The 13141-nt window shown below is 43.3% G+C and overlaps 1 protein-coding gene across 1 annotated transcript in view; it reads left to right on the top strand.

Annotated features, from left to right (window-relative positions):
- Window positions 1–13141, top strand: part of grk6 (G protein-coupled receptor kinase 6) — a 43265-nt gene that overhangs the window by 27175 nt on the left and 2949 nt on the right. Inside the window, exons 7-14 of the mRNA XM_041893988.1 lie at window positions 4210–4273; window positions 4723–4863; window positions 6147–6337; window positions 6693–6730; window positions 8551–8640; window positions 8838–9046; window positions 11135–11272; window positions 12882–13019. Coding sequence (XP_041749922.1) covers window positions 4210–4273; window positions 4723–4863; window positions 6147–6337; window positions 6693–6730; window positions 8551–8640; window positions 8838–9046; window positions 11135–11272; window positions 12882–13019 — 1009 coding nt within the window. The remainder of the gene's footprint in view (window positions 1–4209; window positions 4274–4722; window positions 4864–6146; window positions 6338–6692; window positions 6731–8550; window positions 8641–8837; window positions 9047–11134; window positions 11273–12881; window positions 13020–13141) is intronic.

Genomic DNA, 13141 nt, shown 5'->3' with positions numbered 1-13141 from the left:
AGGAGTCTTATGGCTTGGGGTAGAAGCTGTTAAGAAGCCTTTTGGACCTAGACTTGGCGCTCCGGTACCGCTTGCCGTGCGGTAGCACAGAGAACAGTCTATGACTAGGGTGGCTGGAGTCTTTGACCGTTTTTAGGGCCTTCCTCTGACACCGCCTGGTATAGAGGTCCTGGATGGCAGGAAGCTTGGCCCCAGTGATGTACTGGGCTGTACGCACTACCCTCTGTAGTGCCTTGTGGTCGGAGGCCGAGCAGTTGCCATACCAGGTGGAGCATGGCAACCAGGATGCTGTCGATGGTGCAGCTGTATAACTTTTTGAGGATCCGGGGACCCATGCCAAATCTTTTCAGTCTCCTGAGGGGGAATAGGCTTTGTCGTGCCCCATTCACGACTGTCTTGGTGTGTTTGGACAATGATAGTTTCTTGCTGATGTGGACACCAAGGAACTTGAAGCTCTCAACCTGCTCCACTACAGCTGCGTCGATGAGAATGGGGGCGTGCTCACTCCTCTTCTTTTTCCTATAGTCCACAATCATCTCCTTTGTCTTGATCACGTTGAGGGAGAGGTTGTTATCCTGGCACCACACTGCCAGGTCTCTGACCTCCTCCCTATAGGCTCTCTCATCATTGTCGGTGATCAGGCCTACCACTGTTGTTTCGTCGGCAAACGTAATGATGGTGTTGGGAGTTGTGCTTGGCCATGCAGTCATGGGTGAACAGGGAGTACAGGAGGGGACTGAGCACGCACCCCTGATGGGCCCCCGGGTTGAGGATCAGCGTGGCAGATGTGTTGCTACCTACCTTTACCACCTGGGGGCGGCCCGTCAGGAAGTCCAGGATCCAGTTGCAGAGGGAAGTGTTTAGTCCCAGGGTCCTTAGCTTATTGATGAGCTTTAAGGGCACTATGGTGTTGAACGCTGAGCTATAGTCAATGAATAGCATTCTCACGTAGGTGTTTCTTTTGTCCAGGTGGGAAAGGGCAGTGTGGAGTGCAATAGAGATTGCATCATCTGTGAATCTGTTGGCGCTATGAAAATTGGAGAGGGTCTAGGGTTTCTGGGATAATGGTGTTGATGCGAGCCATGACCAGCTTTTCAAAGCACTTCATGACTACATACGTGAGTGCTTCGGGTCGGTAGTCATTTAGGACTGTTCTTTCTGCTACCGCACGGCAAGCGGTACCAGAGCTTCAAGTCTAGGTCCAAAAGGCTTCTTAACAGCTTCTACCCCCAAGCCATAAGACTCCTGAACAGCTAATCAAATGGCCACCCAGACTATTTGCATTGTTTACGCTGCTGCTATTCTCTGTTTATTATCTATGCATAGTCACTTTACCTCTACCTACATGTACATACATGTACATTTTCTGGATGTTTTTGTTGTTATTCTGTCTCTCACTGTTCAAATAAACCTACCATTAAAATTATAGACTGATAATTGCTTTGTCAGTGGGCAAACGTACAAAATCAGCAGGGGATCAAATACTTTTTTTCCCTCACTGTATGTCTCAATCGTCTCAAGGCGTAAAAACCCTCCCCTTCATCTACACTGATTGACATCAATAAGGGATCATAGCTTTCACCTGGATTCACCTGGTCAGTCTATGTCATGGAAAGAGAAGGTGTTCTTAATGTTTTGTAGATTCAGCATATGTATTAGTGGCTCCTCTCAAGGTTGAGTGAGAAAGTTACAGAAGGTCAAAGATCATACCCCCAAGACATGCTAATCTTTCACCAATAACCGGGGAGGTTAGCATGTCTTGGGGGTATGATCTTTGATCATGGTATCCGTAATCATGGTAGCAGCCACATTAATGTAGAAGTGTTTAAAAACGTATTATATTCTTATTTACAATAAAAGTGATTCCAAAATGACACAATACATTATCAACCATTCATTTCTATGGGGCACAAAATAATCGGAAACACAACCAAAACTAACTGCAAATCCATTCAGCAAGTTTGTAGAGTCACAACCTTTATGTAGTCATTGCGTGCTAGGAATATGGGAACAAATACTAAACTTTTGACTACTTTATTTATAAGAATCTTTATGTGTGTCAATAATTTTCAACCTTACCTTTTTGAGATAAAATAATATTACTTATTAAACAAAATCTCTTTCTTTGAGCAATTGTATTAGTATAAAATAATATAATTTCCCCATTGTTTTTAGCATACGATATAGCTCAGTATATTAATTATTTATTTTATACAGTCATTATTGCTCATTACAGTTTTGGTTTTGTTCACATCCATACTCGTGCTTGTCTATTTAAATACCTTTTATCCCAGCAGGACTATCATATTTTTTTTTTAAACCTTTATTTAACCAGGTAAGCCAGTTGAGAACAAGTTCTCATTTACAACTGCGACCTGGCCAAGATAAAGCAAAGCAGTGCGATAAAAACAACAACACAGAGTTACATATGGGGTAAAACAAAACATAAAGTCAAAAATACTACAGAAAATATATATATACAGTGTGTGCAAATGTAGCAAGTTATGGAGGTAAGGCAATAAATAGGCTATAGTGCAAAATAATTACAATTAGTATTAACACTGGAATGATAGATGTGCAAGAGATTATGTGCAAATAGAGATACTGGGGTGCAAATTAGCTAAATAAATAACAATATGGGGATGAGGTAGTTGGGTGGGCTAATTTCAGATGGGCTGTGTACAGGTGCAGTGATCGGTAAGGTGCTCTGACAACTGATGCTTAAAGTTAGTGAGGGAGATAAGAGTCTCCAGCTTCAGAGATTTTTGCAATTCGTTCCAGTCATTGGCAGCAGAGAACTGGAAGGAATGGCGGCCAAAGGAGGTGTTGGCTTTGGGGATGACCAGTGAGATATACCTGCTGGAGCGCATACTACGGGTGGGTGTTGCTATGGTGACCAATGAGCTAAGATAATGCGGGGATTTGCCTAGCAGTGATTTATAGATGGCCTGGAGGCAGTGGGTTTGGCGACGAATATGTAGTGAGGACCAGCCAACAAGAGCGTACAGGTCACAGTGGTGGGTAGTATATGGGGCTTTGGTGACAAAACGGATGGCACTGTGATAGACTACATCCAATTTGCTGAGTAGAGTGTTGGAGGCTATTTTGTAAATGACATCGCCGAAGTCAAGGATCGGTAAGATAGTCAGTTTTACGAGGGCATGTTTGGTAGCATGAGTGAAGGAGGCTTTGTTGCGAAATAGGAAGCCGATTCTAGATTTAACTTTGGATTGGAGATTCTTAATGTGAGTCTGGAAGGAGAGTTTACAGTCTAACCAGACACCTAGGTATTTGTAATTGTCCACATACTCTAGGTCAGACCTGCCGAGAGTAGTGATTCTAGTCGGGTGGGCGGGTACCAGCAGCGTTCGATTGAAGAGCATGCATTTAGTTTTACTAGTGTTTAAGAGCAGTTGGAGGCTACTGAAGGAGTGTTGTATGGCATTGAAGCTCTTTTGGAGGTTTGTTAACACAGTGTCCAATGAAGGGCCAGATGTATACAAAATGGTGTCGTCTGCGTAGAGGTGGATGGAATGCAAACGAGTCCTTTGGGGAACAGATTTATTTATGGAAATACATGAGCCCTGGTCTCTATATTTATATACATTAGCAAACAGAACATGTCTCCACTCTCCAGCCTAGCAGAGGCAAGGCTTGTGCAATGATCTTCCCATAAGAGTCATAGATGTGACTAAAGAGATAAGTTTACCCATACTCTTTCATCACGGTGTGTATCCCAAATGGCACCCTATTCCCTTTATAGTGCACAACTTTTGACTAGGGCCCATTAGGGCTCTAGTCAAACGTAGTGCACTATATAGGGAATAGTGTGTCATTTTCATTTGGGATGCAACCTTTGACTCACAGTAAATATTCCAACACTTTGTTAAAGGTCTTAAGAAAGTAGTCCTATCTTGCATTTGGTACTGGGCCGAACTCAAGTCTAGTTATAATATAAGCCAGAACATATTAAAAAAGAGGGTTTTATTCCCCCTATTGCTTTCCTTTGATAGAATAGTGTTTTTAAAGCAAACATTTTGTAAAAGTGTAACGGTCAAGCCTTTTTACTTACAAAGTCAGATGTGTATGTTCAGATGCATTGCTGCTGTACAGTCAGTGTATGTCGATATAGTTGAGCACATTTTCCCACGATGGACAATAAAGTTGTTGTTTTGTATTGTGTTGACCCCTTTCTCTGTGTTCTCACAGGCAGCCAGTCACTAAGAACACATTCCGACAGTACAGGGTATTAGGGAAGGGAGGCTTCGGTGAGGTAAGGACTGTCTCTGTCTCTTTGTCTCCTTAACTAAAGCTCCCTTTCATTTAGAATTATATTTTACAAGTAGATAATAAGAAATAAATATAGTGTCTCTTATAATCTTCATCATCAGACCCTCAAAGGGATGAACTTATAAATGATCAATGAGGTACAACAAAGACCTCAGTGTGGATGTGAATTGATGGGCCCATAAAATTATAAACTGTGTTGTTGTGTGTTTTCGGGATACAAGTGCCATTAACTGGTGTCCTCTTGAGCTCTCCTCATGTGAAATGGCCTGAGCCATGGTCATGCCTCCATTACAGTGTATTTACTGTGTCAAAGTAGACAACACTGTGGTGTTCAACTATGAAAAACCTACAATATTCAGTTAACTAGCCTTTTCTATATCTATCCCCCCCTCTCTCTCTCTTTGTCTCTCTTTCATCCACTCTTCTCGTCAGGTGTGTGCGTGCCAGGTGCGTGCCACAGGGAAGATGTACGCGTGTAAGAAGTTGGAGAAGAAGAGGATCAAGAAGAGGAAAGGAGAGTCCATGGCCTTAAACGAGAAGCAGATTCTAGAGAAAGTCAACAGTAGGTTTGTAGTAAGTGTACGAGCTACCTACTTACCTCCTACCATGTGTCACATTATGTATAATACACCTTCCTAATATTGCGTTGCACCCCCTTTTGCCCTCAGAACAGCCTCAATTCATCAGAGCATGGACTCCACAAGGTGTTGAAAGCATTCCACAGGAATGCTGGCCCATGTTGACTCCAATGCTTCCCACAGTTATGTCAAGTTGGCTGGATGTCCTTTGGGTGGTGGACCATTCTTGATACACACGGGGAACTGTTGAATGTGAAAAACGCAGCAGCTTTGCAGTTCTTGACACACTCAAACTGGTGCGCCTGGCACCTGCTACCATACCCCGTTCAAAGGCACTTAAAATCTTGTCTTGCCCATTCATCCTCTGAATGGCACACACAATCCATGTCTCAAGGCTTAAAAATCCATCTTTAACCTGTCTCCTCCCCTTCATCTATGTATGCATTCACTAACTGTAAGTCGCTCTGGATAAGAGCGTCTGCTAAGTGACTAAAATGTAATGTAAATGTAAATCTACACTGATTGAAGTGGATTTAACAAGTGACATCAATAAGGGATCATAGCTTTCCCCTGGATTCACCTGGTCAGTCTATGGCTTGGAAAGAGCAGGTGTTCCTAATGTTTTGTAATGTATCTATGAACTACATTAATATTTGATGCACCACTTACTAATTTTTCCTTACAAAGATGTCAAGTTGACTGAACTCAATGATTTAAACTGTCGACTGCAACTCAGCTTTTGACCGCAACATTAAAACTTTTGACCAGTTGAGTCTAGATGGCTCTTCCAGACTACTGTCTGATAACTCAGATCAGATCATAATAATAATAATAATAATAATAACACTATTAATTAAAAGATAACATCAGGGTTTGATTCAGTTGGGTTTGTTTTCATTTCAAGTGACCCCACACAATCCAATTTCGACATATTTTATTTGGACATCCATCACTGGTCCAATGTGTTGGCCAAAAGTGGACAGATGTTAATTCTGTTTCCCACAAATTCTACTCTCCTTCTCCTACCTCATAGCTTTGTTAATTGTGTATATTTGAAGTAGTAGAAGTATGATTTTCAAACCGGTCTGTTAGCCAAGTGTTCTATTCTTTAGGGCACACCATAGCAGAATGTAGGGAAACATTTTTGCGACAAAAGACTAAAAAAGCGCTTCTTATTGAACAAGTTCAGGTAATCCCTCCCCATTTTAGTCAGTTTTGTTTTGTTTTCATCTGTTTGGTGCCTAATGAATATGACCGTGTTGTCTGTGTGTCGTGGAGGTGAGTCTAGCGTACGCGTATGAGACGAAGGACGCTCTGTGTCTGGTGCTGACCCTGATGAACGGAGGAGACCTCAAGTTCCACATCTACCACATGGGAGAGGCTGGCTTCGAGGAGAGGAGGGCTGTGTTCTACTCTGCAGAGCTGGCCTGTGGCCTGGAGGACCTGCAAAGAGAGAGGATCGTCTACAGGTGAGGCTACACACACAGTCACACACACATAGGCACACACACGCACACAGAAATGCATACACACACACACAAGGCTGTTCTGATAGAATGGTTCAGTGGGTACTCGACTTCCTGCGTACAAGGCTACAGGAAGTTTATGGAGCATATTTATTGTTTACACAACTATCAGCTTACAAGGGTGGATGGAGATAGAGAGGTGAGGGGAGAATGATAGATAGCAAAACGTTGGGAGAGAGAAAGTGAGACAAAGGAAGACAAAGAGCAGAGAGCTTTCAAAGTTTTGTAAATCTGCTCATGGAAGAGATAGAAGTTAGTTATTGGTTTTATAACTCCTTGTATTGCTGTCTTTTTCCAGGGACCTGAAGCCTGAAAACATACTATTGGATGACCATGGTGAGTAGAGATCGAGATGGAAATAATATGAATGCCCACTATACAAGTAAATAAATGTTTTATGGACCAACCCTGGTCCTGGAACAATGCTATAGTTCCAGCCAAGCACTACTTTAAAACACTTGATTCAACTAATCAAGGTCTTGATGATTAATTGAATAAGAGATCAGGTGTGTTAGTGATGGGCTGGAACAAAAGCCTGCACACATTATAGCTCTCCATAACCAGAGTTGGTACAGTAACCACTGCATGTGTGAACCGAGGCTGTCGTTCTGTAATTCACCAATAGAGGGAGCAGATTGTCTATGAAAATACCTCTCTCAGGACAGGAGGGCTCCTGCTTTCTCAAGGTTGTCAGTAGAGCCTGCGGCCACTGAATAGTGTTCTTTAGCAAAACAACATAAGGTTTCTAAAGTACATGGCTTTCAGAAGATCTGCTTTGACCAAAGGATGTCCTGATATACATAGTCTGTGGTCCAGACTCCAGACTGGAGATAGCATGTCATATGACATATGGTTGAATGTCATAGGATTGAGGTGTGTTATATGTAATACTGTATGTCTTGTTTTGTTGCATCGTGATTGGCCGTCTCCTTCTATATCCATTGATATGCATCATCTGTGGGGATAGCATGTCACAATCCTCCAATTTGTAAGTCGCTCTGGATAAGAGCGTCTGCTAAATATCAATGCAGTTGTATTCGGACAATCACGCAAAAGACAACAGCTGGAGGGAGATATCACGAAATTTGAACACCAATATCAAAGAAACATGGAGAAAGATTCGGGACTGGTATGTTATCAATCTGAAAAGGGTGAAGGAGACGAGGAGTGGGACTGCCGCCGGTGTGCGAGTCCCGCCGATTGTGCGACAACTGGATTGGCTTCGTGTTTACGTAAAACATAATCAGACAGACACCAATATGCCATTGCAGCAGCGGTGGACCGACCCAACCCATCTGCTGCTAACCCTGATGAACTGAACTGACCTGACCTGGGTCCTGCAGTAGCCTCATCTCCCCCTCTGGAGCCTAGCAGGCTAGGCTATGGGTCGTAAACTGGCCCGGTACACCTCTGGCCCTCGCCAAACCTATTGGTTGTTAGGGGACATGGTTGCCACACAATAACCCATAATGACAAAGCGAAAACAGGATTGTTTTTTACAGAAATATCTTATTTACATAAGTATTCAGACCCTTTACTCAGTACTTTGTTGAGGCAACATTGGCAGTGATTACAGCCTCGAGTCTTCTTGGGTATGATGCTACAAGCTTGGCACACCTGTATTTGGGGAGTGTCTCCCATTCTTCTCTGCAGATCCTCTCAAGCTCTGTCAGGTTGGATGGGGAGCGTCGCTGCACAGCTATTTTCAGGTCTCTCCAGAGATGTTAGATCGGGTTCAAGTCCGAGCTCTGGCTGGGCCACTCAAGGACGTTCAGAAACTTTCCGAGTGCACTGTATAAGCTGGAAGTAGAAGCCTAAGTGTAGGTAAAAATAGGTAAACATTTATGCACACATGACTGTAAGTCGCTTTGGATAAAAGCGTCTGCTAAATGGCATATTATTATTATTATATTATTATTATTAAATGACGTAAATGTAAATATGACATAAGGTTAAGTGTCACAGCATTGAGGTGTGTTATAGGTAATACTGAATGTGTCTGTTATACTGTATGTATGTGTTCTGTCATGTCATATTCGGATATCTCGATTGAGATGCATCTTTTGTGGGGATAGCATGTGATATGGCATAAGGTTAACTGTTCCAGCAATTGGTGTGTACTGTAACAAAGTGTGTGTTGTGCTGTGTTCCTTTAGGTCATATCCGGATATCAGACCTGGGCTTGGCGGTCCACGTTCCCGAGGGAGAGACCATCAAGGGTCGGGTGGGCACCGTAGGGTACATGGGTAAGCACTATTCAACACCATTCAACAAAAGATATTCAACACCTTTTTTCAAATACTGTTACTGTACTGTGTAATGTACAGTACCAATATACTTTCAGTATTTGTAATCATGTCTCTGTGTGTCTACGTGTGTGTACGCGTGCATGCGTGCCTGTGTGCCTGTCATCCTAATGTGTGTGTGTGTGTGTGTGTGTCAGCTCCAGAGGTGGTGAAGAATGAGCGCTACACCTTCAGCCCCGACTGGTGGGCGCTGGGCTGTCTGCTGTATGAGATGATCGAGGGCCAGTCTCCCTTCCAGCAGCGCAAGAAGAAGATCAAACGCGAGGACGTAGAGAGGCTGGTCAGAGACGTGGAGGAGGAGTACTCAGACAAGTTCTCAGAGGACGCCAAGTCCCTCTGCAAAATGGTACCTGACTACAGTACCTCCTCCTACAGAGCCCGGTGTAGCTCAGTTGGTAGAGCATGGCGCTTGCAACGCCAGGGTTGTGGGTTCGTTTCCCATGGGGGGCCAGTATGAAAAATGTATGCACTCACTAACTGTAAGTCGCTCTGGATAAGAGCGTCTGCTAAATGACTAAAATGTCAAATATTGTCAACAACATGGGATCATGCTTTGTTGTCTGTTGGCTTTGCATATCAAAATCAGTCTTTATGGTAATAGTTTTATTTGTGAAGGCAGCATCATGTGTTCAAGAGATTTGCATTCATGATGTACAGTCGTGGTCAAAAGTTTTGAGAATGACACAAGTATTGGTCTTCACAAAGTTCGCGCTGCTTCAGTGTTATGAGATATTTTTGTCAGATGTTACTATGGTATACTGAAGTATAATTACAAGCATTCCATAAGTGTCAAAGGCTTTTATTGACAATTACATTAAGTTTCTGCAAAGAGTCAATATTTGCAATGTTGACCCTTCTTTTTCAAGACCTCTGCAATCCGCCCTGGCATGCTATCAATTAACTTCTGGGCCACATCCTGACTGATGGCAGCCCATTCTTGCATAATCAATGCTTGGAGTTTGTCAGAATTTGTGGGTTTTTGTTTGTCCACCTACCTCTTGAGGATCAACCACAAGTTCTCAATGTGAATAAGGTCTGGGGAGTTTCCTGGCCATGGACCCAAAATGTCGATGTTTTGTTCCCCGAGCCACTTAGTTATCACCTTTGCATTATGGCAAGGTGCTCCATCATGCTGGAAAAGGCATTGGTCGTCACCAAACTGTTCTTGGATGGTTGTGAGAAGTTGCTCTCTGAGGATGTGTTGGCACCATTCTTTATTCATGGCTGTGTTCTTAGGCAAAATGGTGAGTGAGCCCACTCCCTTGGCTGAGAAGCAACCCCACACATGAATTGGCTCAGAATGCTTTACTGTTGGCATGACACAGGACTGTTGGCATGACAAACACCTTGTCCGGTCTTCTCCGGACAAAGTGTTTTCCGAATGCCCCAAACAATCGGAAAGGGGATTCATCAGAGATGAAATGACTTTACCCCAGTCCTCAGCAGTACAATCCCTGTACCTTTTGCAGAATATCAGTCTGTCCCTGATGTTTTTCCTGGAGAGAAGTGGCTTCTTTGCTGCCCATCTTGACACCAGGCCATCCCCCAAAAGTCTTCGCCTCACTGTGCGTGCAGATGCACTCACACCTGCCTGCTGCCATTCCTGAGCAAGCTCTGCACTGGTGGTGCCCCGATCCCACAGCTGAATCATCTTTAGGAGACGGTCCTGGCGCTTACTGGACTGTCTTGGGCGCCCTGAAGCCTTCTTCACAACAATTGAACCTCTCTCCTTGAAGTTCTTGATGATCCGATAAATGGTTGATTTTAGGTGCAATCTTACAAGCAGCAATATCCTTGCCTGTGAAGCCCTTTTTGTGCAAAGCAATGATGACGGCACGTGTTTCCTTGCAGGTAACCATAGTTAACAGAGGAAGAACAATGATTTCAAGCACCACCCTCCTTTTAAAGCTTACAGTCTGTTATTCTAACTCAATCAGCATGACAGAGTGATCTCCAGCCTTGTCCTTGTCAACACTCTCACCTGTGTTAACGAGAGAATCACTGACATGATGGTAGCTGGTCCTTTTGCGGCAGGGCTGAAATGCAGTGGAAATGTTTTTATGGGATTAAGTTCATTTTCATGGCAAAGAGGGACTTTGCAATTAATTGCAATTCATCTGATCACTCTTCATGACATTCTGGAGTATATGCAAATTGCCATCATCAAAACTGAGGCAGCAGACTTTGTGAAAATGTGTATTTGTGTCATTCTCAAAACCTTTGACCACGACTGTATGTGCATGAAGGATGCTTTTATTCTGGTTTTCTATGGCTTGTAATATCATAAGCAAAGAAGGTTGTCTGTCATGATTTTAAAACTAACTCCAAACACATACAGCAAGCAGATCAGTGCCTAATTCAACAGTATAACAGCATAACATATTTACTTTGTTGCTTAGTAACACTGCTGTCACTCTCTCATGTCTCTGCCTAGCTGCTGGCCAAAGAGCCCAGTAAGAGGCTGGGCTGCCAGGGGGAGGGGGCTACGGAGGTGAAGGCCCACCCCATCTTCCGATCCATCAACTTCAAGAGGCTGAAAGCTGGCAGGCTGAAGGCCCCCTTCACCCCTGATGTAAGGAAACACACTGCATGATCCAATCTGTTTACTGTACAGACGTCATAATCCCTAATGCATCATTTGGATAGATTCCAAGAGTGACACATCCAAGAATATCACTGTGTAGTGACGCTGTCATGACATGAAACATCTAGCGTTTTGGTCTTTCTATGGTAGTCTTCTCGTATAGGATGAATCAGCTGCCTCCACTTGATGATGTTATAGTGTATGTGCATGTGTTTATATGCCATATAACCTTATTCATCCCCAGAGCACAAGCACATGATTACATAAATGTACAGTGCATGCAACACAGGATGTACAGTAGACATACAGTACCAGTCAAACGTTTGGACACACCTACTCATTCAAGGGTTTTTCTTTATTTTTACTATTTTCTACATTGTAGAATAATAGTGAAAACATCAAAACTATGAAATAACATATGGAATCATGTAGTAACCAAAAAAGTGTTAAACAAATCAAAATATATTTTATATTTGAGATTCTTCAAATAGTCACGCTTTGCCTTGATGACAGCTTTGCACACTCTTGGCTCAACCAGCTTCACCTGGAATGCTTTTCCAACAGTCTTGAAGGAGTTCCCATATATGCTGAGCACTTGTTGGCTGCTTTTCCTTCACTCTGCCATCCGACTCATCCCAAACCATCTCAATTGGGTTGAGGTCGGGGGATTGTGGAGGCCAGGTCATCTGATGCAGCACTCCATCACTCTCCTTCTTGGTAAAATAGCCCATACACATCCTGGAGGTGTGTTGGGACATTGTTCTGTTGAAAAACGAATGATTGTCCAAATAAGCCCAAACCAGATGGGATGGCGTATCGCTGCAGAATGCTGTGGTAGCCATGCTGGTTAAGTGTGCCTTGAATTCTAAATAAATCACAGACAGTGTCACCAGCTAAGCACCCCAACCATAACACCTCCTCCATGCTTTACGGTGGGAACTACACATGCGGAGATCATCCGTTCACCCACACCGCGTCTCACAAAGACACGGCGGTTGGAACCAAAAATCTCCAATTTGGACTCCAGGCCAAAGGACACATTTCCACCGGTCTAATGTCCATTGCTCGTGTTTCTTGGCCCAAGCAGGTTTCTTCTTATTATTGGTTTCTTTGCAGAAATTCGACCATGAAGGCCTGATTCACACAGTCCCCTCTGAACAGTTGATATTGAGATGTGTCTGTGACTTGAACTCTGTGAAGCATTTATTTGGGCTGCAATTTCTGAGGCTGGTAACTCTAATGAACTAATCCTCTGCAGCAGAGGTAACTCTGGGTCTTCCATTCCTGTGGCGGTCCTCATGAGAGCCAGTTTCATCGCTTGATGGTTTTTGCGACTGCACTTGAAGAAACTTTCAAAGTTCTTGAAATGTTCCGTATTGACTGACCTTCATGTCTTAAAGTAATGATGGACTGTCGTTTCTCTTTGATAATTTGAGCTGTTCTTGGTCTTTTACCAAATAGGGCTATCTTCTGTATACCTCCCCTTCACTATTATTCTGCAATGTCGAAAATAGTAAAAAAATAAAGAAAAACCCTTGAATGAGTAGGTTTGTCCAAACTTTGGACTGGTAGTGTACATTGTTGTTTGCTTCCCCAGCCCCAGGCCATTTACTGTAAGGACGTGCTGGACATCGAGCAGTTCTCCACGGTCAAGGGGGTGGAGTTGGAGCCCAAAGATGACTCATTCTACTGTAAAGTGTCCACAGGCAGCGTGTCCATCCCCTGGCAGATGGAGGTCAGAGGTCACACAATATCACGCGCACCAAAAGGAAGCAACCTGTACTCAATATTTTCATCAATGAACCTTTATCACATTACATAACGTCCTGAACAAGTAAATTAATTGAAACTTGTCTT

This window comes from Coregonus clupeaformis, chromosome 13 (genome assembly GCF_020615455.1).
Source record: "Coregonus clupeaformis isolate EN_2021a chromosome 13, ASM2061545v1, whole genome shotgun sequence".
Lineage (NCBI taxonomy): Eukaryota > Metazoa > Chordata > Actinopteri > Salmoniformes > Salmonidae > Coregonus > Coregonus clupeaformis.
Note: the sequence above shows the minus strand (reverse complement) of the source record. Positions and strands in the feature narration are given on the sequence as shown.